The sequence below is a fragment of the Hirundo rustica genome, chromosome 19 (genome assembly GCF_015227805.2).
Source record: "Hirundo rustica isolate bHirRus1 chromosome 19, bHirRus1.pri.v3, whole genome shotgun sequence".
Lineage (NCBI taxonomy): Eukaryota > Metazoa > Chordata > Aves > Passeriformes > Hirundinidae > Hirundo > Hirundo rustica.
Genome location: NC_053468.1, coordinates 781,130 through 808,656, shown reverse-complemented (window position 1 = coordinate 808,656; position 27,527 = coordinate 781,130). Strand labels below are relative to the sequence as shown.

Below are 27,527 nucleotides of genomic sequence, written 5' to 3'. Positions count from 1 at the left end.
CGGCCGAATGCGCCGCCTTCCTCCTCTCCTCCCTCTCCCGCGGTAGTCCCGGGACGGTGCAGCCAGGTCCGGTGGGGCTGCCGAGGCCCAGCACGGCCCGCTCCCGCCATGTCCCTCATCCCGGCCGCTGCCCTGGTGGGGGTTTGTTTTCTAGCCCCTCCTAGCCCCACTGGGGCTTCCCCCCAGCCTGGTCCCGGGATTCTGCCGGGTGCCCCTGTCGGGCCTTGGGCACCCCCACAAATCCTGTCACTGCTGCTCAAGGCTGCTACAGCACACTCTGGCTACCCGGCAATGTGTTCAGCTAGGACCGTCGGCCTCGGCCTCGGAACACCTCATTTTCTGCTAACACAGCCAGACACGCGAGCAGGTGAATCTGAGCTTTAGACAGAGTTTTACACAAACCTTTGGCTGGTGGTGACACGTTAGTGAGCAAATACTAGCCAGAAGCTACAGTAATGGATTGGAACTGCAAGGGTGAACTCGAATGAGAAATGCAAATCTGTGTTGAGGCAAGGTTATTGCTTAGCTGCAGCAGCACCAAGTTGGAATTAATAGAGATTTTTCATGTTATTGTGTAAGACTTGTGACATTTCCCCTCAGGGCTTTTGGCATCCTTGCAGAAGATCCAGCGTGTAAATGATTTCTCTGTCCCAAGGAAACCCTGAGGTTTTGGGGAGATACACAGTAGGGAATCATGGCTGGTAAGTGCTCACACTCTGGGGGCCATGAGACAGCAGATTCCAGGACAGCTCTGGCACTTGGAGGAGACTGGAAAATCATCGGTGCTTTTCTAAGGTGGTTGGGAATTTCCAGAGGAGGCTGGTGAGAGAGGGAAAGGCCCAGGGTGCAGCAAGAGCAGCTTAAACAGCAGCCAGGTCTTGGGAAGAGTCTGTGCTGACCTTTGTGGGGCATCAGTGGGAATTCTGTGTTACTGTGACACCCGGAGGGGTTTGGCATCCGCCCTGGGTCTGCGTGGGAAGAATCGTTTGGGAGTGATTTGTCCTCTCCAAATAATCCAGCAGGGTTGTGTGGAAGCACATGGAGTGGCAGGAGCCAGCTGTGGGTGCTACAGCCAGGCATGTCAGAGGGCACAGGATGCTGTGCTGCTTCAGGGCTTCTGAGGAGACTGCTCTGCACTTGTCACACGACCTTTGTGAGGACAGGTGGCTCAGGATTTCCCAGTGGAACAACTTCAGCTGCTTTTTTGTGTTTTGGAACTTTAGCAGCAAAATCAGAGGGAAAAGTGGTTCATGCTTTGGGAACAGGGGAGCAGCTGAGCTAGAGTGAGTTACAAACCAGAGCAGTTCCTGGGAGTATCCAGTGGTGGATGGCTACAGCAGCACAGGAAAGCACTTCAAGCCTCCTTCCAGCTTGAAAGCCTGAGCTTCCTGTTTGTCTGGCAGTCCCCAATCAGCCTCCTCCCTTTGCGGTACCCTGGGGTCATCCTGCAGAGTCGCTGCTATTCTCAGAGCTCTCCTGGCTGTGAGCAGCGTGCTCTGCACCAGGTAATGCTGCACAAACCTGCGGGCACGGGGGGAGTTCAATGCTGTGCTGACCAGGCTGGTTGAAATCAAACCTGCCCGTTGATATTGACACGTGCCTGCAGCAGGCAGTTGGTATGTGAGAGTGTAAATGAGTAACTTGGAGAAATCAGTCCTGAGCAGGATTGTCCTTCCTAAATCACTGATTTGTGGAAGTATTTTTCTGTGAGAAGTTCCTGATTTGCCTCAATCTTGTTGCTTAGAGCAGTCAGGAATTAATACTAAATACCCACTTAAAAACTACAAATCGTGCCACATGTGAAGTGGAAAAATCCATCTGTGTTGGGACTTTGCCCTTTTGATGTCCCTAATCTGAGGATCTCAGAAGTTTGTCCGTTAAGAATTCCCAACCGACAGCCACCCTTGGCCGTTAGTGTTGGGCAATTCCAGCATTTATAGTGCCTGGTGGTCAAACATCCAGGGATTTGTCAAGGTCACAGCCACAGCCTGTGTCAGACACATGGGGACCAGAACTGCTGAAACCTCTTGTGGACCCGGCCATTTCATTCCCCTGTGTCCTCACGGCCCGGGGAGGAGGAGGAGGGCTGCATGAGCAGCTCTTCAGTGTTTGCACCATGTCTTGCTGCACAGCCAGCTCTCCTGGGCAGACCTTGCTCTCCCAGTACCTAAATGGGGGTGGAAGCAGCAGAACTGATATTTCCAGTTTGTCTGAAGGACAGTATGCTCTGAGAAAAAAAAAAAAAAAATTAAAATACAATTCAATAGTTCAGGGGGATTTTCTTGAACATATAGTTACTCCTGGCTATTTATAGTGCTGTCATTTAAATATCCCAAAAGATCCCGTTGCCAGAGGTTTTTTTGTAATTCCTTTGAAGAACAAACCCATACTTATTTGAACAAGTCACATCATGGGAGTTGTTTTTAAACCCTTTCCACCCACACAAGCCTGGGAGTGATTTCGATTTAAGAGCTTGTTAACCAGAGGAGTAGCCAACTGAGGAGCCCCTGTTGCAAGGCATGAAGGATTCACAGCTGAAAATTGTAACTCCAGTAGTGGGAAAGGCATTTCACTGCTGTGAGAGGGACCCAGCACTGCACAGCTGCAAGAGGGTGGCTTTGGCAGTTCTGTGACACAGGTGGCTCATCCATCATGTTACAGCTGTCTGAGTTCAGGTGTTCTGTCCCCTGTCCTTAGAGGGGCCTAAGGGGAGGACAGACACGTAAAATACACTTGGTAATGGCAGAAGTGACCAAGCTGAATCCAGTCCTATGGGAGGGCCTGAGGGAATAGATATCACCCATCTCACCTGGGACACTGCTGGGGCACCTTTACCAACAGCTCTGAGCCATCCTGGGCTTAGCCGTCAACAATTTTCTTTCTTTTCTTCCTTGTGTAGTTTTTAGCTCCAAAAGAGAATTCATCCCCCAAGTACAAGTAAGTTCAGCATTTTTACTTTATTTTCCTTTGTAAAATATTTCAGCAGCATCAGCTGGGCAGGGATTTTGAAGCGATTTCCTTAGACAGAATTGCCTGCTCCAACAGTGCAATTTCCCCCTAAATACAGGTTTTCCAACTGCATACATAACTAAAATAAAACTCTCCTTTCATTCCCTCCCTGTGGCTACAGTGTATTTGTGATCTCAAGTAGCAGGGAGGCTCCACTGTCCAAAGGAGGAACTTTAGGAATGTTTTTGACAGCAGTGATTGAGTAGGTGCTGCTTGGGAGCTGGCTCCTGCCTGGCTCCCACTCCAGGTCCAACTCAGAACTAAGGAACATTTCCTCTGAAGTGAAGAAAATAAAACTTAGCAGTTCACACACTGCTGCTCTTCCACTCGTGCAGCCCCAGCTGGCAGCAGGAGCACGACAGGAATCACCTGTCCAGGTGTCTGCAGGTCTATCTGTTCACTGTGCAGGAACAATATGATGTCTCAGAAGTCAATGCAGTCACACTTTAATGTGTCTTTACATCCTTTATGATTCACAAAGCCAGAATATAAGTACTTATACATTTTTAATGGGGAAGTAATGTATCCCCCTAGAAGAAAAATAGATGTGATTAATCATTTGTCAGAGAAGTTGCCTGACAGCTGAAACCTCAAGCTTCTAGGGAAAAAAAGCTCAAATAGACAAATTATACTGAATTGTTCTTTAAAGACCAAGCAGCTGTTTTATTACAATATTAAATTTACATTTTAAAAAGAAATATTCTGATTTATTATTCAGTTATGATAATCTTATTGAAGTGACATGAAATTCATGACAATGGGCTTTCTTCTTCCTCAGTCACCGCAGGCAATCTCAGATCTGTGCAGGATCCCACACCCAGAGCAGCACCAGTCTGGGAAGACAAACCCCAGACACTGGATTTTAACTGGAATCTTAATTTTCCCCAGAAAACGTGGGGAGTTGGGGTCTGAAACTGGGCCGGATCCCTTGGTTCAGCCCCAAAGAACCCACCCACACTTGTCCCAACAGCGTCCACTACCTTTACCCCACAGCCCCCAGGAATGACCTTCGAACAACAGGGAGCAGGTTGAATTTACATTTTACTTCAAAAAAAAAAAGGGGGAGTACATACATGAGGGGAGAATGGGGTGAACAATAATTATCTGAAAGCAGGTTTCCACCATTCTGACCCACAGCTCCCAGCGGCGCTGGGACCGGCGGGCTCTCCAGGCTCACACCCTCGCTTTGACAGCACGACCGGGACTGGGATCACAGAAACCCTTGGGAAGCCAAGGCCGGATGGAAGCAGTGAGATCATACACAGGGTGAGTGTGTCGGACACAGCTTCGGTTTAAATGATGGAACGCACCAGCAGGAGGGAGGAGGAGTAGTTAACAGTTACTAACACTAGAATAATCAAATTTGTATGTTATACATATACAGCAACTAACTGCTTTACAAAAAAAGCAAAATAATACAATATATTGTCACATGTATTTACAGTGTAGTAAATATACTTTTCTGTCAAATTTTACACAAAAACTATTTACAGGTGAATATACTGCATAAAAAAAAAGGTGGGACCAACACTCTGAGTGACTGTCTGTGGTTTGTTGCATAACAATAGGACGTGCTTTGTGACTTTGGAAAAAATTAACCTTAGAATGAAACAGAAAAAGCCCTAAAACCTACAACCCGGGTCAGAGCCAACCCCGGCACACGCCGGGGGCTCAGCCCACGAGACTCAGTGAAATGTTCCCTGTCCTGGGAAACCTCATGCACGGTAAAGCAGAAACATTGGCATCATTACAGGTAGGTTATGCACTATTCAAATACTACTGAGTTATCTTTAAGTCAGGGAAAATACAAACACAAACAGAATGTTAATTGTCTTTACAGTACTGAGCTGTGGTCAGTGCGGGGCAGGGAATGGGCTCTGAGCCAGGGGGCTCACACACGCTCCCCAGGAGGGTGTTACGTGGTCCACGTGTTCCAATTGGATTTTTCTGAATTTTAGGTTTTCATGTCAGAGCACAGGGACTCTGGGGCTGCAGCTCCAGCCGTGCAGCAGAGCCTGGAGCAGCAGAGCCTGGAGCAGCAGCCGCTGCCAGTGGCCCGCAGGTTGCCCGGAGCGCAGTGGCACTGGGGACCGGGGATGGGGCTGGGTGTCGGGTCAGGGCTCACAGCCACACTGTCACCAGCAACAACCTGCTGGTCACCGGAGAACAGAGCAGCAGGTGGAGAAAGGATGGAGCAGGCTGGGATGGCAGCAGAGCTCCCAGGGACGGAATGGGATGGAGAGTGCTTGAACAGGGAAAGAACAAAGGAAGGAGGATGTGAGAAAGAAAAAGAGGCAAATCCCAGCAGCAGCTGCTGGAGGGAGCGGGACAGAGATACAGTGACAGTAAGGCACTCAACAACTAATTACTGATGGGAGTTTAATCATTACACAAAAGGCCATGGTTCCCTGGGAGCCAAGCACGAGCTTCCCAAGCACCAGTACTAGGAGACATCGTTCCTGCCTATCACGGCACACACGATCCCAAATTAAACCTTGGCCATCAGCAGTCCTTACACCCCAATTCACCCATTACCTGACAGGTGTCTGATACCCCTGCTCTGCCAGAGTCCAGGCCCTCTCACTAAACCTCTCATATGGGGAAAACTCCAACTGGCTCCCTCCTTCCAGGAAAAGAGGAAATTCTGTTTTGTTCACTGACTTTATGAAGAGAGCAGTTTTTTCAGCTGGGACTTAGAGCCTGGAGTAGTTCTCACAGGGAAGGTGACTTTCATCCCCGTCCCCTCTGCTCCCACATCTCTGTGCTGCAGGGAACACAGCAGTTCTGATGGAGGGACACTTCTGACATGGATGATGCACAACTGTGAAGGGCTTGCTCTCTGCCCAAACAACATCAGTCAGGCAGTTCCTCTAGAAATACTGTTCCTGTTTGCAGGAGATCTGCTCATATGAGAAACACCTGAAAACAGCACACCACCTTCACAAGAGATTCTTCTTGTCCTCCTACACACAAATCCACAGGCTTCTACAATTCCTTGTCCTCAGCACAACGGCAAGGGCTGGAACCAGCTTGACCGGGCACAACCCCGTGCAAACCCCAGTGACACCAGGGGTGGCTCCTCACAGTTTGAGTTGTGGGATGACAATGGTTTCTAACCTGGGGACCCCAAACCCAAAGCTTGAGCCCCTGCTCTGTCCCTGAGCCCAGCTCAGCCTCACGGCCCTGCTCAGAGCCCACTCTGTGTCACCAGTGACCACGTTCCTGCCTTGGCGCCTGCACCACCCGAGTGAGGGGATTTGGTTAATTGCACCAGTTCATCTTTCTAGCCTGTTTATTCCATGACTGCTAATTCTAAGATTTCCCCTTGTTTTGGCAAACTATTTGCATATGAAGTTTGTGTTCATAGTTTTTCCAGGACTGTAAACAAATTAAAGAAGTTGTTATTTTATGAATCAATACAATAAAGGTATTTTTATTTACATAAATGTTACATTGTTACTGTGTGGATACATGGGAATTATGTGCTATAGCAATAAATTGGAACCCTTAATTGTACCATTCTCTAATAATTTAGCTGTGGAGTTTGATTTACTGAAAGCCACTAACGATTGCACTGGAGGACTGGCTTTTACCTAATGGATATACTTGTTTTTTCCTTTAAAGCCACTGAAGGATTGTAAATTCCTACCACAGCAGAGGGATCTGAAACTGGGAAGCGCATCTGATTCTGAGCAGGAGCTGTGTGAGCCCCCAAGGACACAGCCCCTGCCGGAACCGTAGCTCGCCCCAACTCAGACACCCCACACGTGCCCACGGGGCGCTGGCACCCACGGCAGGACCGGCGCCACCTCCTCCCTGGCCAGCGCAGTGCCCGTCCCCAGCCGCCACCCGTGGCCCTGACGGTGAGGCAGCCTCAGGTTTGTGTAAGCCCCGAACCCACCCCCGGGAGGTGACTGCGCCACCACCAGACGCCCCTGGGTTGGACACCGTGTCAGTTCATTTAAATGCATGTACCTTGAGCAGACGTGGCTCTTTCTGTCCCTGCTCGGGCAGCGCAGGGGCAGCTTTGCCACACAATCCCCCAGAGCCGGGAATGAATCCATCCCATTTTCCCTCCATTCCCCGCTGGATATTCTGCCAGGAGCTCTCATGGGTGTGCATTGTTGGGAAGGGCAGAACTAAAGCGGGGGCTACAATGACATCCCAAGGGTCAGTTCCCAGGGATTCTCCCCTGTACAACTTCCTTAGGGCAGAGAAAGTACAGCAAAAAACAAACAAACAAACAAATCCAAACAAAAAAAGAACCTGGGGAAAAATGCCAGTTTGTCCAGTCTGGTCCATGTACAGTCCAAGTGTGTGAAGCTTGGTCTGGGGAATGAGGGACTCCTGCAGCCTCCTTTTCCTCTCCCCTTTATTGCTAATTACCTGAAACTTAACCTAATCCACCACTTCTGTTAAGCTCCTTGTACTGCAGCTATCATGAACAAGATTCTTCTCAGTGTGGTAAAAAAAAGTATACAGCTAAAATCTGTAGGTTTGGATTTAAACCAGGGTTAGAGAAACTCCCCCGGCTCAGGAAGCCACTACTACCTTGAGGCATGCAAACAGGGTTAAGGATCAACACTTCCCTTAGCAGGAACACCTGAGGCCAGAGCAGACAGGGCGGGGCTGGGAAATGGCTTTGGATTCGAACAGAGGCGGCTCTGCAGCGCTAGAGAACTCCAGCCTCCCCCGGGGCACACGCGTGGTTCTGAACACCGGCTGAAACCGAACACGGGGGGAATGAAGGCTTTAACTCAGGCAGTGTGTTGTAGCGCATTAATTGGGTTTATACTGTGTTCCATTTTTATATTGGGGTTTGTAATGTTTTCTATTGTATCCCTTTGGAAACTGTATCACGTGGTTTGTCCCTGCTCAGCAGTGCCCATCCTCCACACTGGAATGCAACCCAACTCTGTTCCACTCCCACCTCATCCCTGACTGGGTAGTGGCTTGTCCCTGCCTCTGGGCCCATACCCCCTGGGAAAAAGCCCCGGGACGGGCAGGGCCTCGGGAAAGGAGCTAAAAAAGAGCTCTGGCCTGCAGGGGCAGGACCCCAGAATAAAGCCATGATATCCCCCCGGACAGAGGGCAGGCTCTGTGCCTTTTGCCATCGATGGTCGTCTGGTTCTCTCAAAAGAACTCCAACAGCAGTGGGTCAGGAGTTGATCATCTGGCAACGCGGCTGACGGGATGGGAACTGTACAGATCAAGTGCAGCATCACACCCGGTGGAGGGCCCTTCGCGAGGGGCCGCGCGTGTCAGTCAGGTCCAAAAATAAAAAATAAAATTAAAAAGCAACAATCACACGATCTTTTTGATGCTGTGACGCTTGAAGCTGCCGGCGCTTCGCTGCTTCTGCACTTGGCTGGCGGAGCCGTGGCGCATCCTCCCACTGTTGGCGTGGCCGGCGGTGGGCGAGAGCTCCACGTTCTCCTTGTCGATCCCTGCGGAGACACAAGCACTGTGCTGAGTCCCGCGGCCGGCAGCCCCGAGCCGCGGGGATCCCGGAGGGACGGGTCCCCCTGAAGGCCCCACCCCACCAGCTCCGCCCGCTCACCACCACCGGGATGAGTCTGAAAAGAATCAAACTGGATTTGTGGCAGGTGAGGGCTGCACAGCCGCTCGCTCCTGCCCTCCAGCCTGGGGCCGGCAGAGGGCAAAGGGAGAGTACAACCTAGAAAACTTGGCTGTCCTGCTGAAAACAAAAGTCTGCTTAAGTGAAGGAAGGAAAAAAACCGCAAAACAAATCAGCAGACTGACCCTTAGTGAGTAAAGAAACAGTTTCCTAAGAAGGGTCTTGACAGGAAACAGGCAGAGAAACTGAGGCAGGGATTCTTCATGAGAACTGTGACTGCTGGGTTCAGCCCCACCAGTGGCAGGAAGAAGCTTGTGGGGCTCAGGATGAGGATGGCACCAGACAGGTTTGTGCCCACAAACTTAGACCATTGTGAGAAGTTTTGCATGTCCTCTGCAGGACCTTGTCCTGCAGAGCAAAACTGTTATGCTTTGCTAAAAGTTTCCTATCAAACAAACATCAGAACTGAAGCGCTTTATGTGAAGACCCCACGCTGACACAACACCACCACCCAATGCCTGGCAGTAGAGGCCTCAGCAGCGGCTTTGGGCGCTGTCACTGCAGACCCACAGCCCAGAGCTGCCCTTAGTGCAGACGTGCTCTGGAGCAATTGCTGCTCTTTATGCTGACAGTGCTGAGTTCAGCCCCTGCAGCAGCCGCTCGGTGTAGCTGCCACACCGTGTCTGTCTGGTGAGCGTCACCAACACCTCACACCCAGGGACAGGTGCAGCACCAGCAATGAAGAGCAGGATGGGTGGGTTTATGCAAAAGGATACAACTACAATCAGTGGCCAAAATTGGGATGTCTGACAGCAAATGCAAAGGTTAGAACAAAGTTCTGTTATTGTAAGTGACATATCCACAGTTAGGTGGAAGAAATTGATTGGTGTTGGCGTTAGTGAGAACAAAGCACAGGGACAATGTGAGGGCTCCAGCCAGAGGCTGTACCTTCCTCTCCTTGTGCAGGTGGCAGCACAGAACCCCCAAACTACGCTGAGGACAGGGACAACCCATGGGCATGAGCAAAAAACCCTCTTCTGCAGTTTTGTCTTACTTCTCCACACAAATCAGAAATGCAGAAGTGTGCAGCTCCTGAGGTACTGCCCCGCTGTCTGCTGCAGTTTAGTCCACGGAATTAATGTCTGTTTGCCTGTGTGTCCCTGCAATCAGAGCTGAGTCCTAGTGAATCTAAAGAGCTCACACCAAATAGTTCATTTCAGCTTCACACGTGCAGCACAGTGATTTCCATATTAAGCATCCACTTGTCTGTTACCACATTTGTTCTCAAGGCTGTGGGTTACTTTGCTCTACCACCAGGTATTATTGCCACCCCCCAAGAAAATGCACCAGCTTAGCACTTGCTGAAGCCATTCCCGTGTCAGAAACTGCTGCTCATGCCACAGCCTGGCCCTAACACAGCTCAAGCAGCATTTCGTGCAAATATGATGAAAGAAGAGAGTACCTGGATGAGGCAGCTGCATGAAAACTGCAGACTTAGAGCAAGGCAGAGAAGCTTCACAGACACAGAATGAAAGAAATAAATGTAAGTGAATAATGTCCGTGAGACCGGGAAGGGGAGGGAAAGGAACAGAGATGGTGACAGACAAAACATTTAGAGACAATGATCCCGCCTAGTTGTTTCCAGATGCAAGAAATGAATTTTTCATGTATCTGAAACTTAGTACTTGTAGCCATAAGAAAAACTCCTCATTTGGATGAAAATGTTTCTTTTAACTGAGTGCTGCTGAACACGTGGCCTTCATACTGGTGTTTTAAATTTCATTTCCATGCAAAGAGTGCTCAGAGTGCCAGCAGTGTGTTGTTTCAGACTCACTATCAACCTGAACGAGTTCACTCGTTCTCAACTCTGTTTGTGGAGACTCTTAACTAGCCTTTGACAAAAGCCATCTGTTTGCACAGCACTTGGAAGGAATGTTTGACAAGCTGGATTAATTCCTTCCTCTCAGCTTGTAAAGGAAGAGGGAATGGAAAGTGGGGCAGAAGGAAGGAGGACATTTACAGAGCAAAATGCTTCTTTCCCTTGCAGAGAGCCCGATCCAGCACCATCACCTCATCCTTGGAAACAAACTGCTGGAGCTGCCACCGATGCTGTGTTCCAAACAGGAAGATGCTGCCCAGAATGTCCTTCCACAGTGACAGCAAGGTCTGTTCCCAAAGAAACCCCTGTTCAAAATCATTCCAACAGCCCTGCCTTACTCCTGCTGCTCCTCTGCACCCTGAACAAACCATCCCAGTGTCTGTGAGCCAGGGATCCCCTGCAGGGCACACGTTCCACATACAGGGCTGTTCTGATGCCCTTGATCCTCTTCCCTTCACATGGAGTGACTTGGGAAACAATTTTTGTGCTGGATAAAATCCAGGATCTGAACCAACAGCAAAACAGCTCAGGAACAGTTTAATATTCATTTTACTCCACAATGCACCAATGTTTGGCACATACACATCCAAAGAGGCAGTGAGGCCCCTAAACCAGGAAATTCCCAAATTTCCCCCACCCAGATGGTACCAGAACAGGCACTGACCTGGGGAGTGCTGGGATGTGGCAAGTGAGGTCATGGAGTTGGAGAGGTTGAGGTTTGCAGTGATGCTGAGCTGGCTCTGCACCGCTGGAGGATACGGAGAGGTGGGGGTCAGGAGAGATTCTTCACTGGTTTCCTCATCAATTCCAGGCAAATACGTGTCAATCAAGGCATCAAGGAACTTCACTATGAGCTCAGCATAGTCTGGGATTTGGGTTTGCTGTGGGAGATGGGGGAAAAAAAAGATTGTTCTCCCTTGGTACTTTCCTGTCAGTCTGAGCTTTGCTACAGAGCTTACTCTCAAGTCCCATAGTTTTGCCTGCAAATTTTCAAGAGCATTTGATGTACATGTAAAAACTGATTTGTGGCCTTGTGTAGACCAATCTAATGTACACACTGCAGACCAGGTGTCAGTGTGATCTCAGTGCATGGGAGCCCAGGGGCAGGAAAAGGGGCTGCAGAGCCCCTGTCCCAGCCACACTCCTGGGCTACTTCCTTTGGGGTGGCTGGACACACGGGCAGTGCTCCACTGGCTCTGCTCCAACATGAAATTCAGCCTCGTGGAAAGATCTCTCTGCTCAAATTAACCCGCTACCCTGTCAGATCCATGTAATGAAGTGACCCAGGGAGCAGGAAAAGCTGCACTCACACACCTGGCTGCTTGGTAACTCATCTATCACAGCACCTGCTGCAGGCCCAGCGCTGCTTTTAGCCCCAGAGGTGCCTCTGATGCTCTCTGCTCACTCACAGGAGAATGATGCTCCTCATGAGCATCTTTGCTGCAGCACCACTGCGTCCCAGAAAGGCCAAACAGCCCAGACCCCACAGAGCTCTTACCTTGGAGAAGGGCCCAGCAAACCTCCACAGCCCATTAAATCCAAAACCTGCAACAACAAATGGAACACCACCATGAAAGCCCTCACCTGACGGAGAACAGAGTGCTCACAGTACAGCATGTTTTTTTAAAAAAGGGAAAATATTTACTCTGTAGATAGGATGTTTGGTATTGGGGTGGAGACTCCTCATGGTAGACGACACTCTGCACAATCCCATGAATTGGATTCAACAAGTTTGGATCCTGGCACAGCGATAAAAGGGTATTGATCTTGGAATCTAACAAATTATGCCTGAAGAAAGGAGAAGTGGCTTAGTTTTTGTTCATCAAATAAAATAAACCTGCAGTTCCCAACAGACTTTAGCAACCAGCAGTTCAGGTGGGATTTTCAACCCTCCAGTGATTTCAGAACACAATTCCCAGCTCTCTTCCATGAGGACTCTAATGATGTGCTCAGGTCAGTTTGTGAACACCTGCTCACCTTAACTTCTGACAGCTGGGTTTCCTTTACACATATTCACTCCAGCAAAACTACAGCAGGTGTCTATAGAAACACCCAAAAAGCACCTGCACTAGGCCTTAAATCAGCTTTGAAACAGCCGGGGCACAAATTAAAACCAACCAGCATGGACAGACTGCAGCCTTTAACCCCCACACAAGCAAGTGCCTTGTAGATGCTTGTTCTGGACCAGAGAGCTCTAAAGAAGAGCCAGGTACAGAGTTATTGTAACCAGAACTGCAGGTACTTACACAACAGGAAAGACCTTTGGGAAGACAACGCTGGCTTCTGCTAAATACTCGTAGAGGATGCGCTGGTCGAACTCGTCCGTGGTGTATTTCACCAGCGTGGCCTGGCAGGGAAGGAGCCATTAGTGCACCTGGGTACTTACAGCCTAAGGCTTCGCAGCTTAAAGGGTTTAAAGATTCCTGACTAGCAGAAAGCAACATTAGAAAAGATTGATTTAAGTCTCTGTCGAGAAGCAACAGAAGCAGTTGGCAACAACTGGTATTTTGCCAATAAATGTATCTCATCTGTTTTTTACACAACTGAGTCTTTCTGAATTGTACCTGGAATGGGAACTCCAGTGGTACAGCTGAAGAAAGTGCTATCAGACTGCACCTCTCTTACTAGTCAATGACTTTTAAACTGAATTATGCTGGGATTCCAATAATGCTCATTTCTTTTAAACTATAATGTATTAATAAGCTTTTATTATACAAAATAGTTTGTCATAAACTCAGCCAGCAAAAACTCCAAGGAACATGTTTGTTTTGCTGGGAGATAAAAGAACATCAGAAAATAGCACACAACACAGAAGAAAGCTTACAAGAACTGTAAGCAGCAGTGCTTGAATTTTTGGGTCAGTCAGAACTTCTTCATCCAGGAGGACGTTTGACTCGGAAACTGAAACTTTCCGGAGGTGCGGGTGTTGCTGTGGTGATATTCTCTGGGTTTCTGCCAGACAAAAAAGAGCAACTCATACAGAGCAAAATGAACCCAAAGCAAGACAGAATCGGGTTCTGCACACCAGAGGCAGTCCTGTGCAAACCTCGGAGTTCACCAAGGTCACAAAGGTCAAAGCAACGACTGCGCTGTAGTGCAGCAGCACTGGACCACTACATGGGATGTGTTATCAGATGGCAAACAAAAACCCCAATTTCCTCTTCAGTGAAATACAGGCCCAGGGATGTAAGTACCAAATTTAGGGTCAGGCAGATCCAAGAGAAGAACCCTGGTCTTGCATTGCAATTGGGGGTGGGGGCACAGGAAGCAGATGGGGGAGAAGATGAAGAGAGGCATTCCAGGCATCAGCTCACGTTCCATCTCCTGCAGGAATTTGCACCTGGGGCTTATTAACTTCTAGAAGGCAAATGCTATTTATTTCATAGCTGAAGGCCAAAGGCTATTTATTTCATTGCACTCCTATATGCAGTCCTTTAGAGCTGTCCCTGATTCTGCACCTGTAAACTGAGCAGCTCCAGTGCAGCTGCCAGAGATATGAAGGCTGCACCCTGCAGAAGCCATTGCTAAGAAAGGTGCTTCTCCCTTACCTTGGAGCAACCTTGGTAAATAAACACTGAATTTAGAAATAGTTCTTTGTATAGATATACAAAGTGTTCATAATTAGTATTATTCTTAAAATGTTAGTCCTGTGTCTCACCCATTTCATAATCATTTTCGGCTACTCTCCTCATTTTGGGAGGCGTTGTGATTCCAGATTCCATGTCTTGCCTTTTAGGAGCCTTTGTGTCCGATATCAAATGGTCAAAACTTTTCCTTGTACCTAAAAACAATTTATCAGGCAATTAAAAACATTAAACCTAAATCCATATGCTAACTTTTTCTGATTTTCTGGCCAAGCTACTCCCCTATCTACCATGTGTTGACAGGAATCTGGGGACCTTTTCACCATTTTCAGGGATGGGACAGAAAATACGATCACACCATGCCGCTCTCCATCACAGCTTCCAAAGTGCTTCACGACACACAGGAGGGAGCATGCAATTAGTCAGGGGGCATGCCATGGACTCCTGGCCCCCACACGGAATACACATGCCGGGACGTGGTTACTGAAAAGGAAGCAGGAAAGGGCTGGAATGAAGGAAATGCCCCTCTTCTTCCACCTGTGTAATGCCAAAGGGCTTCCACAAGTTCTGCAAAGCAACTCAGCTTGTTCCTCTGACATACGGTGTAAACATGATACACTGAGAAGCCATGAGCAGAAATCAGATTGTTTACACACATCTACCATGTTCTGGGACCATCTCCTCCAGCCCCAACCAGAGCACTGAATGGAGCAGCTAAATATCCACTTCCTGGGTTTGCTGCAAAGGGCTGGGAGCACAAAACTGGCGCTAGGAATCTTCAGGATCTGGATAGCTTTTTTTCTCCACTTCCACATGCACATTTTGAGCATTGCTCTGGCTCCCCCCCTTCATGACCAAGTCCTCTTTAACTGTCCAGCGCCCTGAAATTTGCATTTTGCAGAAACTGCACTTATTCCTCTCAATCAGGAATAAGCCCTTAAAGCCAGAACTAATACAAGAACAATTTTTCTCAGTAACTCTTCCCAGGGTATTCTGTAGACAGACCAATAAATGAGTTATGTTAATAACCTAGAAGCTTTTTAGTGTTGGCTTGTGAAGGCTGCCCCATGTCCAAGCTCATGGATTTCCGGGTGCGAGGGCTGATCTGTCCCACTGTTGGGTAACTGGCAGCCAGGTGTCTGTCTGACCCCTTGGGGGATGACCAGGGCTGGTGTTCCTTTAGTGTCCTGAAAGTGCAGAGAAATTCAATTAAAAAAATCTTAAAACTACGCTGTTTAGGCAGAGGTCTTTCAAGCAGCCAAACTATCCTTTCTTAACCCCATCTTTCCTACCTGGTTAATTTCCCCAAAACACATAACAAATAGTAATTAGTTTGCTTGCGAAGATGTCTGAGCTAGTGAAAACAAACAATCTGATGTGAATGGGATGCTGAAGACATAAAAAATAAGGCAATGAAAAGAACACAAGCAAATCAGCCTACAGGACAAGATGAAGTATATTTAGTAATCAGCTACTCCAATCTCAGTGCTAAAGGAGAGATCATGAGTGAAGTGCTCCCTGTGGAGGACACAGGCTCTCCATGGCACTTCCAGTTGATTTCTGGCTGGTCTCTGGCTGCACACAGGCTGTAACAAGGCGTCAAGGTTCCCCAGTGGCACAGACAGGTACATGCCCTGGAGCTCTTAAAAGGACAAACAAAATGTTCTTCTAAAATATAAATGAGATTAAATCAGGTCTTGTAGAAAGATTTTAGCAAAAGGTGTAACAGCCTCCAGAGCAGTTAAGCTCTGAAAATTAAATCAGTACAAATTGCAAATCCAAATTTCTCTGTGACTCCTGATCCCAGTGTAAGGAGCAAACAGCTCAGGAGCCACCACAGCCCAGGGACTCAGTGCTGTCAGTGGGGCTCAGTTCTCAGCACAGCACAGCTCCCTCACCGAAGGAAACAGGCTTTGCAGAGTGGGAAACTTATCTAAAAGTGAGACAACCAACCTATAGCTAGTGTCACTGTGATGGATGGGGTATGTATCCATGGGAACATTTTCCATTGAAACGTCTGTCAGCAGCAGAGACTTCCTGTGCTTGAGGCTGCAGCGGCTCCGCACCTCCTCAGACACCGTCAGCAGGGCTGCAGAGCAAACAAAGGCAAGCTTTCCACGCAGGAACACAGTGAACAATATAAACAATATTCCATCCATCTGCATTTCTTACATCAATGTACATGTACCTCAATGCCACTGAGCTGCAGTTACACATTAGGAAATGTACAGATTAAAAGCAGGTCATTTAAAAAGAATTCTGTTTCCCATCCAGTTACAATGACAAGATTTACAAATTTGCCCTCACATGTCACAAATTCTATGTGCAGACCACTGGAAACTTGAATGCTGTCAGGCATACACTAGAGTATTTACACCAAGAAACCTTCAGCCTTCTTGAAAAACTCCCAAAGCTGCAGAGGACGTGCTGTGCTGGCAAAACCCTCAGTCCCCAAAAAGCCTTCCTGATGTGCCCACCCTGCCCACATTTCTGACCACCAGTTACAAGTTCTCTGCGCCTGTACAATTTTAACAACCTGGACCTGAAGGAATTCCACAACAATCCACTCCTTTTCAGTCAGCCCACCTGGAAAGGAGGTTTAGTTCATTACCTGCCAGGTAAGCCACGCTCTGGGTGTTCACCTCGAACTTGTCACAGTTCCTGTGTTTGTTAACCAGAGCAAGGAGTGTGTGCAAAATCCTCACTGTTCTTGCTACAGTGGTAGGGGAAGGATGCCTGTACCCTAAGAAACAAAAGACTGTATTTAACTTTTGAATCCATATTTATGAAGCACTGATATCTTGAAAGCATTTATAAATATTGTCCAGCATGTTCTCAGACATTCCATCTCAAGGGTAAGAGACCACAGTGCTACCAGAAATGGTACATTTAATTCTTTCTATCCCTCCCCTCAAAACTGCGCAATTTCAAATGTCTGTGCACGCATTATATCTGTTATCTCACAAATCAGTCTTCTAAAAACCCAGTGAGCCTGAGCACAGGCAAACAGGGAGAGACATTCTTGGAGGAAGAAGTAAAAGACTGCAGCAAATGAAACTCTGCACCCTGTGACAGTTCAGAACTTTCAGCAGCAGCACTAAGGACCTTCACAGGAGACGTATGAAGGAAATCTGGTGAAGTCCTTTAACCCAAGAGTGTTTAATTCTGTATCTACTCTGTAATCCAAGTTACTCAAAATCCACCACCCAGTGTGGCCCCTTTATCCCTTGACTTGTTTTTATTCCCAATGTAAGAGTGTTTATCTCAAACAAAAAGCAGTATGTACTCTTACCTTTCAGGAGATGTCCCACGAGTGCAAAGTTAAAGTTGGAGTTGAAATTTAGTCCAACAAAATGATCCATCTGCTTGCAGTGCCATTCAAGTGGTCTCCGGATCTCCATGAACACTTCTTCTGGGCTCTGACCCACAAAAACAAAATACAAGAGCACCTCACTGGAAGTTACTCAGGACATCTTGAGTTTGTTGGGTTTTTTGTTTAAGTGACAGAACAGTTCTTTTAGAGGCTACAGGAAAATATCAAACACTTTCTCACAGATCACATCTGGATATTTGTGTTTCAGTTTCAAACAGAGTAATGACAGCTTCTCTCCACGTCTTTGTCAGTGGGTATCACCCAAGTGAAACGATTTCTAATACAAATTCAGGTTTAGTTGCTTACCAAGCGTTCACAAGGACAAAGGTGGGGGTTTTTCCCTTTTCTATCAGCTCTGACTGCTGCCACGAGCGAAGGCTGTGGCTCACCTTGTCGTTGAACACGCGCAGGCTGTCCAGGGTGTGCAGGTTCTGCTCCAGCAGGGCTGTCCCTGCCGAGTACAGGTTCACCTCATCCAGCTGCAGCACGGCCATGGCCACCCAGAACAGAGCCTTGTGCATAGGGGAGTCCTGCAGGGAGAGAAAGAGCCACCATTGCCCTTCGGAGTCAGCTCCTGCAGGTGAGACAACCAGCACGGAGGGGAGCGTTTGTCCCCCTTGTAGCAGGTTTTGTCCTCAGCCACATCCACTCCAAGGGAACAGATGCTCACATGGACCTGTTCACGCACTTCACAGGTGAACAGTAGAAAGGAAATCCGTTTCAAGCTTTGTTTGCACCTCCCAAGCCATTCCTCCTCACCTAGATCCCTTCCTCGCTCACACAGTGACATGACGCAGACCCACACTGCCCCGTGCCAGCCTGACCAGAAATGATTTGGTGTTCTCCATGTGAACATGGACTGCAGCTCTGCACACAGAACTGTGTGCACCTCTTCATCAAGATCGCAACTGCACACAGGAGGAACTGGCATTCAACACATCCTGGGTCCCTCGGGCAGAGCTTTTCCAGAAGAAGTTTTATTCAGCACCAGGAGCTGCAGGAGGCTCTTTGTTGTTGCTGTGCCCCCCTGTGCTCTCAGACAGGAGCCTGGCAGTGACCCAGGGGCTGAAGGAGCACAGCCCACACAGGGCCATTGCCCCAGCCCTGGCGTGCAGGACACAGCACACACAGCTGACCTTGTGGAGGGAACGGGCACAGCCTGGGCACAGCCTCTGCCAGGGCCCTGCTCCGTGAAGCAGAACAGAACACTCCCCAGCATTTCTCAAGCCTTTGCACTGGTCCCACAATCTGCCACACTTCCCATATGTGCTCCTTCCATGCGTGAGTCACAGTGAAGTGTGAACTTCAGAAACCCCTTAGTACTTAACTTGTATTTCTGAGATTATAGCCATAATCATAATTTACAAAATACATTCTCTGTTTATTCAAAAAGCCAGTGATTTACCTTGTTAAGGAGAGGCTGCAGCTTGGTGAGGGCTATAACTGTGGCTTCTATTAGAACTTGGCTATTATAATTATCAGGGCCTTTTAAACAGCTCTCAAGTCCCTTTTTGAAAAAGAAGAGAGTAATTAAAAATACAACCATAATTACATTTTGCTTTGTAAAAAGAAGATCAAAGCTCTGCACAATAACTGTTTTTCTCAATTACTTAAAAAGCCTGAGCTCATTTTAAACCAACTCTCAATAACTTTTCCAAAACGAAATTCAGACAGTAGAAATAAATGTATTGCTACACAACGTGTACCCTAACAGTCAGGCTGCAGGGGGTTGTGAGAGCTGGAGAAAAGTTCTTTTATCATTTAGACACTATTCAATTAAAGTTTGTGTCTATAAAATTCTAATGAAATACTTAAAGGATACATATTTAGTACATTGTTCACCTGCTGTGGAACACAACCTGCTTTAGAATGATGGAACATCACTGTCAAGCCAGGCACCTGCTTCAAAGTTTTCTGATACAAATCAGCTCTTCACTATATTTACTTACAACACATGAGGTGATTCACTTCCTTAAAGAAAAAGGAAGCTATGAATCATGTACATGCTGGTAAATACCTCAACAGAAAACTACTCATTTATTCAAATACTGACTGCTGGATCCACCTGTGTCAGGAGTTTTAAACTCAATTCTGAGACCTACTGATACTCTAGAAGTCACAGCAGTGATGGAACTCATTCAATTTAAATTCAGAAGCTTGGCCTATAGAAAGTGTATTTCCAATCAGTTCTATACAAGAATATGCTTGAAAAAACATTTATCCTAAAATTATGCCAAGTTCTATATTTGATGGGAAGATAAAGCTAAAAATAACTACTTTATGAGCCGCAAAGGGAAAGAGACAGACCCAAATACCTTGCTGAGAATTCGGATTATTTGTTTTATTTGTCCATGAGACACTCGTTTACTTATGCAGCCAAAGACAACCAGTGCTCTTGGCTGCAGGGAGGGGTTGTACTGGAATGCAAACCTGTGAAGAGACAGAGCACCCTGCATTAAACAACATATATACAACAAAGTGGATAAGCAACAAAAAGATGAGAACTCTGGGGTACTGCATAGGCAGGGAGGGCTCAGGCTTTGAAGTCTGTGACTTACTTCTGAGCTAGTTCAGTCCACTGGTCCAGCCACTTGCACGTTGGAATATCCCTCATACAAGCCTGAAGAGAATCAGATTGTTTGAACAGATGTAATATGGAGAAAATGTATTTGTACAATTGGGAATGTACAGAAGTTTGGCTCTCAGAAATCAGCTGGGAGGAGGCACAACCCCTGCAATTGCTGCCTGTCCCTTAGGGGTCATGCCCTGTCCCCACACACCTCTGTGTCCCCCAGGGGTCACTGCCCTGTCCCCACACAGCTCTGTGTCCCCCAGGGGTCACTGCCCTGTCCCCACACACCTCTGTGTCCCCCAGGGGTCACTGCCCTGTCCCCACACAGCTCTGTGTCCCCCAGGGGTCACTGCCCTATCCCCACACACCTCTGTGTCCCCCAGGGGTCACTGCCCTGTCCCCACACAGCTCTGTGTCCCCCAGGGGTCATGCCCTGTCCCCACACAGCTCTGTGTCCCCCAGGGGTCATGCCCTGTCCCCACACACCTCTGTGTCCCCCAGGGGTCATGCCCTGTCCCCACACACCTCTGTGTCCCCAGAGGTCACTGCTCTGTCCCCACACACCTCTGTGTCCCCAGGGGTCACAGCCCTGACCCCACACACCTCTGTGTCCCCCAGGGGTCACTGCCCTGTCCCCACACAGCTCTGTGTCCCCCAGGGGTCACAGCCCTGACCCCACACACCTCTGTGTCCCCCAGGGGTCATGCCCTGTCCCCACACAGCTCTGTGTCCCCCAGGGGTCACTGCCCTGACCCCACACAGCTCTGTGTCCCCAGGGGTCACTGCCCTGACCCCACACAGCTCTGTGTCCCCAGGGGTCACTGCCCTGACCCCACACAGCTCTGTGTCCCCAGGGGTCACTGCCCTGACCCCACACAGCTCTGTGTCCCCAGGGGTCACTGCTCTGTCCCCACACACCTCTGTGTCCCCCGGGGGTCACTGCCCTGTCCCCACACACCTCTGTGTCCCCCAGGGGTCACAGCCCTGACCCCACACAGCTCTGTGTCCCCAGGGGTCATGCCCTGTCCCCACACACCTCCATGATCTCCAGCAGGGCCTCGGTGACCGTCTCCAGCGAGGTCAGGGCGAAGGTCTCGCGCTCGTAGGAGCCGGGCGAGAAGGACCTGTCGCGGTAGCTGGAGCGGAACGCGATCACCGCCGCCGACTTCACTTTGCTGATCCCAAACAGCAGATAAAACTTGGGCAGAGAGAACTCAGTCAAGCTCAGCCTTAAAACTTGCTTGGTCTCCTCTGTTGAATAAAGTCACAGATACTAGATTTACGCCAGGGAAATTCAAATCCGCATTTCCCGCCCAGGGACACCGACGGCCAAGCGGCGCCTGTGCCCATTCCAGCGCTGCCCCTTTGCCACTGCCCAGCAGCTCGGCTCTCCTGCCCTGACTGCTGGATCCAGGCACAAGGAATGGACTCTAGAGACTGCTACAGAGGAACTTGTTTAAAGATGTGGCTCTGCGTGTTCTCCTCACAGTGATTCAGAAAGTGGAAACCCAGAGTGCTCCTGCTCTGAAATACCGACAGAAGTGTGTCATAGTTTTAATTCGAAACCGGGCAGAAACACCAATTAATGTAGTGGTTTCACGTTCACTAAATTTTGGTCTTGGTACTTACTTTTTTTGTGAGAGAGAGACTAGGAGAAAAACAAAGCAGGCTCAACCTTAAAATTAACAAATAGTTTATTACATACACTAAAAGAATGGAAAAACAGAAAGTTGGAAAAAAACCCTAAAATGGAATGAAACTTCAAAAAACACTTTTCCCTCCCCTTACAAGCTGTTCACTTTCTTACAAAACAACATAAAGAGACAAAACTTGTAATTTTCAGTCAGTTGCACTATCTGATAACAGTCTTTCGTCAATTCATTAGGGGAAGAGTATTTTCTAGAGTAATGGATCCCACTGACAACTTAGAACAGTTCTCTTGTGGGTTTTAAACTGTCACAAAAACAACCGCCCGGAGAAAACTTGCTTTTGTGACCCTCCCAGGAGCAGTTTCCCAAGCTGCTTATGGGTCATGGGTCTTAGACTTTTGCATACTGGGGTGTCACTTTTTAAAGATGAATAACTCTAAAGCAAAGGATTCTTCACCTCAAGGTACAGAGATATCTTCTCACTTCTTCACTGGCCCAAGGGGCTTCTCATCTTTATCTCTGTTCAAGCATCTTATAGGATATTACTTAGTTCATCACAAACACCTTTGCTTAAATCTACACACAAATTAAAACAATCATCTCCCCAAATGCATATCTTTCCCATGATTTAAAGGAATGACCTAAATATAGAGTTCATTTCTATAGCTCAAGTAAGAATAGAACAACCAACTCTTCAACCCTCTGTCCCAATAGTCTTTTCACTCTTGCTCTACTGACTTCATGCTGTTGTTCTTTATGTTCACTCTGTCCTTTCTCACTCTCTCAGAGAAGGGCTAAGCTCTGGAAGCTTCATGTTGCTAAGAAAGAGTTAAATCTGCTCAGAGTCTTTGTCTCTCTCTCTGTAGCTCGTGGTGTTAGATGTTCAAGGCTGAGCTGATGAGGGAGGAAGAACTTACAGAAACATCAGAGATTGAAGCACTGAGGCAGTCTGGAATCTTAAAAAACCAAGCAGGATCATCAATGCCTTCTCAGCCCACCCCTCAGTGTAAATTGGGGTGGCCTCAGCCTAGATGATGCCCATAGCTCTTATCAGGGCCCAGCAGAGATCTCTCCCTGCTCCAGGGAAGTCTGAAGAAAGCAGCTGTTACAAAACAGTAACCTGTCCTTCCCCCCCTTCACCCGGGAGCTGATGGAATCCAGCCAGGCCTCAGGCCAGCTCTCCCCAAAAGAGGGGAGCAGCAGGCCCAGCTGGATGTTACCTGTCTCTCTCTCGCCAAAGGAAAGAAGAAAAAGACCCACCTACAGGAAATCAAGGGGTTTTATATGGTACTTCCCAAAGTCACAGCCAACAATTTCAGTGGTCGGAAAAGATGTCAATATTCCAACTAACTCTCTAATAGGTCCCTGTCTCTTCTAAAGCAATTCCCAGGTCCTGACCTGGAGAATTATTTTACATTTTTCTATAACTAAAAAACCAAACTGTACTAACCCATGACAAAGTGGAAGTTCAAACTGCAGCACGCTCTGCTTTCGGCTCTGGCACTCACATGAAGAAAGACACTTAAAGCACAAGAAGGTGATGGCCCTGCTCTGGCACTGAGTACCTTCACAGTTCTGACCTTTCAGCTGATTTCAGTGCACTTCAAACCCACTGTGTGAGCGGGAGGCTCAGCACCCCCGTGCGTCAGAGCACAGACACACTGACACCTCTGCACCCACTCTCCCTGCGGATACGTACAGACGTAAGATGAGATTTCAGACACTTAAAAAAAGACAAGACCACATACATTTTGATTTTTTTCCTCTGCACAAAATTCAGCCTGGTTTTAGATTGTGCTTCTGGGCTAAGAAGTGCCATATTGCTAACACCAATTATTTTAGGACTGCTAAAATACAACAGTAGATAAAATACCTGTTTTAACACTGTAACTTCCCAATTCCCTTATGTAATTGGTATTTTGGTTACCACGTGATGCAACCCTTCACAAGATGCACATGAGCCAGTTTTAGCACAGATGTATTTTCTCCTCTGCCTTACCAGAAAATCACTGGTACTTTCTTCTCTTTTTCTAAAACCCATTACATAAACAATTTACATTATGCACCTGCTCTAAGTAAGATATTTTTTAATTCCATACTCATTTCTTGTTGATCATATCCTCATTCTGATTTGTATTCATGCTCAACTACAACCCACTATTTTCAAAGTCTCAGAATAGCTTGCAGAGAAAGATAACCCAAATATTTGTTAAACAAATTACGGAGCAATCAGCTTCATTGAAAATCCAAAAAAGCTCACCACTGAAGTGAAGCTGTGAACAAGTGCAAAGAGAGTGAATGATGTTGATGACGAGCCCGTGAGTGGAAGCTCTGAGGGAAAGGGGCCCCGTGGCCACCAGCAGAGTCACCACGTGGAAGAGGTAGGGGAGATGTGCTGCCACGTCCAGGGAGTTGTTGAAGGACAGCATGAGCATGTACCGAGCCAGAATGGCAATGTCATCCCACATCAGGTGCTGCTCCAGCGTGGGCGTGGGGGACAGACAGGTCTTGTCAATGATTTTACACATCCTCCCAATCACCTGAAAAGAGAGCAGCCATTTTGTTCTACTCAAACACAGCTGAGAATCTCAGTAAAAACCATCAATGCTTAACTCTAGTGCTTGGAACCTATTTTATCACGGGCTTTGCACTGTTGCCTGTCCTGAGTTACCAGAAAGCATCTCAGCGTCACATTAGTAAGTAAGCTGAAATTATTCTATAAAAGGAAATGAAGGCAAAGAGGGAACTCACTTTGCTTGACACCAGTTTGACATTGCCAGAAGCCAGTGCCACAGCTGTGTCTGCCATCACCTCGGCTTTGATGGAGCCCAAGCCCCCCGTGGCACTGGTTTTGATGAAACTGTCCAGCACTACATCCAGGAGATCTGTTATCTGACACAGAAAAAGAATCCTTTCTTAGCAGTCAGATTAACTTTGCTTTTCCACAGTGAACCACCCTTTAAACAGCAATCATTCATGTCTTTAGCTGAAGATACACAATTATCACAAATTGAAACATCCATTTTAGTGACTCGTTACCCTTTTGGCAAAAAGCCCCATGTAAAGTTTAGAAGCATAAAAGCTGAATTCCATTAGGTTTTACTATCAGTGACTCAGAACTAGAAACTATAATTTAGCACTATTTTAATTTTATTTTCCATTTTAAAGTACAACTCTTTATAAAATGCTGACCCCAGTAAGAACAAACCCGATTTGAAGTGCAAGAAAAGGCGTGTTTGTTTCCAAGCGATGCACAACTCGTACCTGTCCCAGGCTGCCCCAGATCTTGGCCTGAATGGAAGGGTACATCTGTTTCTCGTTGATGGTCATGGTGATGAGCTTGTCCAGGATGGCGGTGACGCGCTGGCGCTTGGCGTCGTCGTTGTGCTTGCAGAAGCGCACCAGGTTGGACAGCCAGGGGGTCATGTACTCCAGGCACAGGTGCTTCAGCTCAATGCCTGCAACAACAGCCCCTCGTCACATGCAGCCAGCACTGGCCTCTGCAGAAAGAACTCCTCCTCAGCCCTTCTTTTAGTGCCCAAAATAATTACTGTGGAGCAAAAAACACTGGGCGAACAAAGCTTCAAAAAGCCATGGCAAAAGGAGAGAGCAACAGAGCCGGTGAGGAAGCTCAGTTGACTAAGCTAGATCTAAAATCTTTTGAGAGATTAGAATATTTCCAAATTAATGGCTGGCTTTAACAAGCACTGAAGTTACTTACTGGATTTGCTAAATCCTGAAATACACTCCTCCAAGAACTCCAAAGTGAGGTGTGGCTCGTTTGCTGCAAGAGTCTTACTGATGGATACAATAAATAGTGTGTTGTTGGCAGGAATACACAGACCTGAAGTTTCCAGTAACTGGCCCTCAATCTTTAAGTTGAAGGTACAGGTTAAGGCACATAGAAGATTATAGGCAGCAGACCTGTAACAAAGCAAAAGGTGTGATTTGTAAGAGCTTTCTTGTACTTTTGAACATACACGTGTTATACATCACAGTACGGACACTGCAAAAATCAATTCAATGCTGCTGTAGTAGAAATTACATCCAAATCCTGAGCTTTTTCCCTGGACTGGTTACAATTTGGAGAAAAAATAATTTCCTTGGAGAAACAGAAGAAATTATTCCTCCACTTGCTCTCAACAATTTCTGATAAGGTTACAGAGTATGTTTGAAGGGCTTTGGACTTATCAGAAGTGGTTGTAGTTCTGGGAAATTCTAAATCCCTCCAGGTGTATGTGAGCTGCTGGGAGAGAGCCTGCCCAGAGCCCAGGGGTGCCCCTGGTCAGCACCCAGCTTGGGGGAGCCTGTTCTGACACAAATCACAAGCTGCTCTAAGGGGTACAGCTCCCACGTTCTTAAACAAGGAGCTCAGCACCATGGAAATCATATGTACCCAATAAACACAGAGTGCAAAGCAGAACTGCTTCTCCTCGTGAAGAGAAATTAAACTTCCTTCACGCCTTCACTTCCTCTGACAGCATGTGCCCTTCTTCACTCATAGAAACTCAATCTTTATTTATTAAAAATCGCGTGTTACGGAGCTGTGGTGAAAGGAGAACCGTTTTGCTCAAGAGAGGACTGATAGGAGCGAAGCAGGCAGGGAAGGCTGCCGTCAGTGGGCAGGGTGCAGAGCTCAGTACCGCAGGCTGGGGTCGGAGCTGCCCAGGTTGAGCAGGGCGATGTTGAGCAGCGTCCCGGGCACGTCCTTGGGCCGGATCTTGGTGTGCTGGGGGATGGAGTCGGGCTGCGACAGCTCCCAGCGCGTGCGGATGTGGATGATGGACCTGACGATGGCTTCACACTCCTGGTGCATGAAGGTGAGCGGGGTGCCCTGGTTGGCGATGGTCAGGGTGAACTGGTTCTCATCCACCAGGCAGATCTCCTCGATCTCGGAGGCGTAGTAGATGTCGTTGAGGAACACGGTCTGGCCCAGCACGCGCGTGCGCTCGGCCGACGTCACCTGCACCGCCGTCGAGCCAACCTGGGGGACAGAAAACTGCTTCAGCACCTCCTGGCAAGCACACCGAGAGAAAAGCCTCACGCTTCTACCTCCAGGAAAGATAAATGTATGAAATGCTACAAAGCTGTGATTTCTCCTTGAGACAAGGGAGGAGAATTAAGAGGCAGTAAAATCATATTCCAGTCCTTGTACAAATATAAGGGATCAATAGGAACAGCATCAAAAGCACTTACTTTAATAGAAACTTTGGTGTCTTTATGAGCCAGTTTGAGAGCATTGTGAAACACTTTCAAGTCCTCCTCCAAAGCCAAGGTAGCTGCTGGGAGTTTCTGCTGGTCGTGTTCGATGTGCTCTGCCAGTTTCCCTGGAGAGTCTATGAAAACAAGCCTTTTGCTCCCTTTCAAACCTGTCAAGAGCCTTTCATGGTATTTGGTGTATTCTCTGACCCAAGAGTTACAGTTATAAATAAAAACTGCTGCGACATTTTCATAAGCAAAGCCTGGAAAAACTACAAACCATTTAGAAAGAAAGTCTGTTTTAAAGCGATTACTGGGGCCAGCGTGTGTGAGGTCCACCACGATTTCATATGGCTTTGCATAGTATGGCTTCAGGGTCAGCAGCACGTGGTAGATCAGCAAATCCCCGTTGATCTGACCAGTCTTGAACCTGTAAGACAGGACAGACGTGGCTGGGTCACGTTTGAGGCACAGCACAAACCCCTGAGTGCCCAGGCACAGCAAGAGCAGGGACGCCACACCTGCCCCAGGCACTGCCTCACGCGCAGCCCCCAGGGTGAGGGAGCTTGGACTGAACTCAGCTTCATCCTGAAGTGAGTGCCTCTGACTTTGTAACAGCCTTAGAGATTCAAATTACATCTATATTTGTATGTGGAAAAATACATTGATCTTGGGATTCTTAAG

At 47.8% G+C, this 27,527-nt stretch overlaps 1 protein-coding gene and 1 long non-coding RNA gene across 4 annotated transcripts in view; one reads left to right on the top strand and one right to left on the bottom strand.

The window, feature by feature from the left end:
• Positions 1-85: 85 nt before the first annotated feature.
• LOC131378682 (uncharacterized) lies at positions 86-6,657 on the top strand. The gene is made up of 3 exons (XR_009208436.1): positions 86-367; positions 4,147-4,275; positions 6,634-6,657. It is a non-coding gene; the product is annotated as an uncharacterized LOC131378682 (long non-coding RNA).
• The window catches only part of NF1 (neurofibromin 1), a 75,712-nt gene continuing 51,830 nt past the window's right edge, over positions 3,646-27,527 (bottom strand). For 2 of the 3 annotated variants that reach the window (XM_040082442.2, XM_040082445.2), the window contains 22 exons: positions 26,841-27,273; positions 26,288-26,628; positions 25,366-25,568; positions 24,909-25,102; positions 24,396-24,536; positions 23,905-24,184; positions 21,032-21,246; positions 19,982-20,043; positions 19,739-19,853; positions 18,829-18,930; positions 17,813-17,953; positions 17,343-17,469; positions 16,662-16,793; positions 16,004-16,139; positions 15,080-15,237; positions 14,125-14,247; positions 13,291-13,418; positions 12,713-12,813; positions 12,112-12,254; positions 11,965-12,011; positions 11,131-11,347; positions 3,646-8,456 (listed from right to left, as the gene is read on the bottom strand). In XM_040082442.2, coding sequence (XP_039938376.1) covers positions 8,314-8,456; positions 11,131-11,347; positions 11,965-12,011; positions 12,112-12,254; positions 12,713-12,813; positions 13,291-13,418; positions 14,125-14,247; positions 15,080-15,237; positions 16,004-16,139; positions 16,662-16,793; positions 17,343-17,469; positions 17,813-17,953; positions 18,829-18,930; positions 19,739-19,853; positions 19,982-20,043; positions 21,032-21,246; positions 23,905-24,184; positions 24,396-24,536; positions 24,909-25,102; positions 25,366-25,568; positions 26,288-26,628; positions 26,841-27,273 — 3,682 coding nt within the window. In that variant the 3' untranslated portion in view covers positions 3,646-8,313. Of the gene's footprint in view, positions 8,457-10,049; positions 10,101-11,130; positions 11,348-11,964; positions 12,012-12,111; positions 12,255-12,712; positions 12,814-13,290; positions 13,419-14,124; positions 14,248-15,079; positions 15,238-16,003; positions 16,140-16,661; positions 16,794-17,342; positions 17,470-17,812; positions 17,954-18,828; positions 18,931-19,738; positions 19,854-19,981; positions 20,044-21,031; positions 21,247-23,904; positions 24,185-24,395; positions 24,537-24,908; positions 25,103-25,365; positions 25,569-26,287; positions 26,629-26,840; positions 27,274-27,527 lie in introns of all 3 variants that reach the window. The other variant, XM_040082439.2, reaches the window with a different exon arrangement.